This window comes from Oncorhynchus mykiss, chromosome 6 (genome assembly GCF_057628025.1).
Source record: "Oncorhynchus mykiss isolate SJ-2025 chromosome 6, ASM5762802v1, whole genome shotgun sequence".
NCBI lineage: Eukaryota > Metazoa > Chordata > Actinopteri > Salmoniformes > Salmonidae > Oncorhynchus > Oncorhynchus mykiss.
The window spans coordinates 29,325,001-29,330,000 of record NC_143027.1 but is presented as its reverse complement, the minus strand read 5'-3'; the positions used below and the strand labels follow the sequence as shown (position 1 = coordinate 29,330,000).

General features: G+C 46.5%; 1 protein-coding gene across 1 annotated transcript in view; it reads left to right on the top strand.

Annotated features, from left to right (window-relative positions):
* LOC110526490 (tetratricopeptide repeat protein 28) overlaps positions 1-5,000 on the top strand; it is a 317,670-nt gene that overhangs the window by 295,095 nt on the left and 17,575 nt on the right. The window contains 3 exon segments of the mRNA XM_036979789.2: positions 567-676; positions 3,900-4,029; positions 4,416-4,634. Coding sequence (XP_036835684.2) covers positions 567-676; positions 3,900-4,029; positions 4,416-4,634 — 459 coding nt within the window.

Below are 5,000 nucleotides of genomic sequence, written 5' to 3'. Positions count from 1 at the left end.
AAAGGGGAAAACAAACGTTATTCTCGACAGGTGATCTGAAAAAGCCACGCTAACTGAACACAAAAATCTCCCCGGGTTCCGGCTGAATCTCAGAACAAATGTATGGACCAGTGTGATAAGCCGTACGAACAGTTTCAACACAGGATTCTAGCCTCTGTGTGTGTTGTATTTCCAGTGTGTGTGTGGCTGAGTGGATGATATGTGTTGTTTTTTGCTCGAATGTGTATACCTTCCATGTGTAATCGAACATTACAGAAGTCTCTAGACTCTATTAAACATATTATGTTTGCTTAGTCTCCCACTTGCTTTATATAAAAGCATTATGGGTGTGTTTGTGTTTGCTCAGCCACTCGATCCTTACCATTGATTACTAGGCACTCAGATTAGTGCCCTAACAGCGTCGTACTGTGTGTCTGGGAGTGGGTGTGTTTGTGTTTGTGTGTGATGCCCAGACTGAGTGGGATTTTACAACTGAAGCTCGTTTACTGTCATGCTTACATCTGTTACCCTGGAAGATACCTGCCTGCCCATAGCTCTAAATTATTTCTAATGTCTCTCGCAACCAGGCCTACGGCTGGCGGAGCAGCTGGCTCGGCGTGAGGATGAGGCTAAGATCCGCCATCGTCTGGGGCTGTCTCTGTGGGCCAGTGGGAACCTGGAGGAGGCCCAGCACCAGGTATACATCTGACATGAACCTCTCCTCACACACAACATACACAGGGTTGCCTGTCTGCGTGTGTAGCGAGAGACCGTGGATGGGGAGGCAGATGTTTGACATTTTAATCACCCTCTTATTCATTGCGACTTACAGTTAGTGCATTCATTTTAAGATAGCTAGGTGAGACAACCACATATCTCAGTCATAGGAAGTAAAAATGTTCCTCAATAAAGTAGCTATCAGCAAAGGCAGTGCTAGTAAGAAAAGGTAAATAGTAACTGTTAGTTCACAAAAGTCATGGTGCAATTTTTTTTTTTGGAGGGGGGGCAGTGGGATTATTTAAAATACTCTTTGAAGAGGTAGGGTTTCAGACGTTTTCGGAAGATGGGCAGGGACTCTGATGTTCCACCATTGGGGTGCCAGGACAGAGAAGAGCTTTTACTAGGCTGAGTGGGAGCTGACCCAGTCCAATCTATCTATCTATCTATCTGTCTGTCTGTCTGTCTGTCTGTCTGTCTGTCTGTCTGTCTGTCTGTCTGTCTGTCTGTCTGTCTGTCTGTCTGTCTGTCTGTCTGTCTGTCTGTCTGTCTGTCTGTCTCTCTCCCCCTCTCTCTCCCCCTCTCTCTCCCTCTCTCTCTCCCTCTCTCTCTCCCTCTTCCTCTCCCTCTTCCTCTCCCTCTTCCTCTCCCTCTCTCTTCCTCTCCCTCTCTCTCTCTCTCTCTTTCTCTAAATTGAAAGGGGCTTTATTGGCAAGGGAAATTTACATTGTCAATGCATGTGAAATAAACAAATGTGAGAAGACACAAAACAACATCAACACAAAACCTAGAATTGAACAGTAAATATTGCATTTTAAAAGGTTTAAAAATCAGCTATGTACAGGGATCCCTCTCTCTCATCTCTATTACAATGACCTTATCCCCATACCCCTCAGACCTAACAGTCAAACAGATGTTCGCCAAAGCAACACTATTTTGTCATTTCACACCCAAGTTCTTTCCCCAGGCAACTCTGTAATGTTTGGGATATTTCCTCCAGTCAGTGTAGCTGTCATGGTGGTGTGTTGTCGGGAAAGGAAAGGACACACTGTAGTTGTCCTCAGTGTGTAGGTTAGATGATTATTCATGAGGAAGCAGGGAGGGATTTACTGCTGGTGGTAAAGCTATATGACCTTGGTAAATAGCCTGACCCACTTCAGGGCTGATTTACATAGCCAACTATGTCCCACTATGCAATATTACTGCACTTAATATTCATACAGCATCCGTACTGTTGGAATGAGATGACTTGACCTCATGTTCGACCGTTTAAACCTAATTGTGTTTCAACACCCTCACTCTGATCCGCCTTGTCCTCTGTGACCTGCCCACGGTTCAGTCAGATTTGTGATGAATACATGGTTTCATATTGTCGCATGGGATTAATAGATGAATGTTGAGTGCAGTGTGGTGCGTTTGATGTTTTATTGCTCATAACTTCTATCAGAGAGGGTGAACGTAGCCCTGGGGAAAATACACGATGAGAGTCATTTTAGGCATCGTGATGGGGTCTACATGTGCAACTGTCAGTGTGAAAATGTCTGATAAAAGTTATGTTAATTATGGGTTATATTGCGTGCACACATGGCAGTGTAAATGTCCTAGGCCCCTATCCTGATGTTAGCTTTACAGCATCGAGGCGGGACATTGCGAGCACAGCACTTTTGGGATTGTTTTCTTTTAATCTGTGAAGGGTGAGGTTGGCCCCGGGGGGAAGGTGGTGTGAGAAATTAGTTTTCATCTTAAAGGGATGTCTGTGTGCCCAAAAGATTGAGCTACCTTTGCAGGAATCAGCCTGCAGCTCTATCAGCAGAATCAGACAGCCCGGACTGGACTTCTAGCACTAATGCTGCACAACCACACTCTGCTCTCCCAGTGCTCTCTCTTTCTCTCTCTCCTCTCGTCTGACATACTTTAGTGGCCTGGATAGCTTTAACCAACTCACCATACACACACACACACACACACACACACACACACACATATGCCTGATTCATCCCGATTCCATCCCTTCCATGTGCCAGTCCCAGGACAGCAGCTATCTGAATGTTTGGTGTGCATAGTTCAATCTCACTTCTGGCCTCATACAGACTGGCTGTGGAGGTGGAACATTCTCAGTCTTCTTGAAGGCCTGCCAACAGAAGAGGAATAGGAAACCAATAACAACTCCCATGAATCAGCACTCCTGATTGGCTTGGCAGCACAGCCTCCGCCCACACTGTGTCTGCCCTCCCACCTTTGTCTCTCCCTCTTCTTATCCCTCTCCAGCCTGATTGTTAGTGTCTGAGACTGAACAGAGAAAAGATGTAGAGCATCTTTGAGATGAGACGGGAGGACAGCTGAGGTGAATATCAGAGCTGTGTCCATCAGGCCCAATATCACAGAACCATGATTTGGACTGAGTTGCCTGATCTGAGTTGCCTGATTCAGCTACAGACTTCCAGGAGTCTGTTACAGACATTTGACGCGTCAATTTGTCCTAGAGCCGCCCATAACAGCCGCAGGCCTGTGCTATTGACGAAGGCTGAGGTAGAGTGCAGTTTGTGAAACTAGGAGACATCCCGAAACGGTTTAAGCTACAGACTATTATGACCCCACCGTGGAAAGGCTCTCACGAACACGTCCGAGGGGATTTGTTTTGTTCTACGACACTCACATGCCGCAGGACTCGTTAGAATGTAAGGGTTTTTCTTCAAAGGAGATCATGCAGAAATATTGCATTGTGATGGTTCCTGATGTTTACCTGAGCTTAATAAATTCACATAGTTACTGTCACAAACTCCACACAGTTGTCAATGACTAGTTTTCTGTACTTACTGTACTTTTTTTAAAATCAGGTTATTGTTTGGCACATCTCATTGTTCGAGTGACATTAGTCAATAAAACTCATGAATGTAACTTTTTATGTCAAATAATTTTGTCCTGAAAAGAAAAAAGCAGAGCACTTCAATGTGAGGCTAAATATGAGAGCTTGCCAAAGCAGATACTTGAAATGAGTGAACGGACTGATGGGCTGATTTGGCTTGGGACTGATCAGGTTAAGAGGGAGAGGGGTAGCAGTGTAGATATCAAACATAATTTACACCGATGGGGGCTGCTGCCATCTAGTGGCTTCACTCTTCTACTGCAACTCTCTGAGAGCTCCTCAGCCAACAGGGATATGGATGTATCTGATGTTTTTCTGTGTGTTATTTGTCCTACAGCTCTACCGAGCGTCTGCACTGTTTGAGACCATTCGTCACGAGGCCCAGCACAGCACCGACTACAAATTGTCTCTGTTTGACCTGCAGACGTCCTCCTATCAGGCACTCCAGAGGGTCCTCGTCAGCCTAGGTTCTCACACTTTACACTCTCTTTGTCCATTGCTCTTTTTGATTGCTCTCCTGCTCTATTTCCATCTTTATTTGTGTCTTCTGTAAAAAAAAAAAAAAAAATCCACCACTCCATAATGAACTGGGGCTCCTGAGTGGCACGGCGGTCTAAGGCACTGCATCTCATGCATCTCAGTGCTAGAGGCATCACTACAGACCCTGGTTCGATTCCAGGCTGTATCACAACCGGCCGTGATTGGGAGTCCCATAGGGCGGCGCACAATTGGCCCAGCGTCGTCTGGGTTAGGGTTTGGCTGCGGTAACTGACTTGCCTAGTTAAATAAAGGTTCAATTAAAAAAAGAAACTGAAAAAAATACAATATTGATCATTGACCTTCTTCCGGCCAGGCCACCATGACGAGGCGTTGGCGGTGGCAGAGCGGGGTCGGACACGAGCATTTGCTGACCTCTTGGTGGAGAGGCAGACAGGCCAGCAGGACTCAGACCCCTACACCCCAGTCACAGTGGAGCACATCCTGGACACGGTGAACAGCCAGAGGGCCCTGGTGCTCTACTTCTCCATGGCTGCTGGGTACCTGTACAGCTGGCTGCTGGCTCCAGGAGCAGGTAAGACCTGAGAGGGAGGCGTATGTCAACTAACTAAGTTCCTCTGTGTGCTGATACAATGAGCTATAAGGGTAAAGGGACTATAAATCTGTAGAAACTATTATGCCACATTATACGACACATTATACAGACACAAAACACACACATACACACTCACTCAAACAGTGAATTTCATCATGATTGTGCTTTGTTTAGCTGAGAGTCCTGGAAGGCATGGCTTGTGTTCAGAGGCGGGCGAGGGTAAGAAAGCCCTCTTTAACAGGCGGCGGCAGCGCCACCTGCCACTCCACTGCTGGCAGTGCCACCCCGCCTGGCCTCTCACCCCCCAGGGCACCTGCCAATGAACCATGGTAACCGAGAGTGACA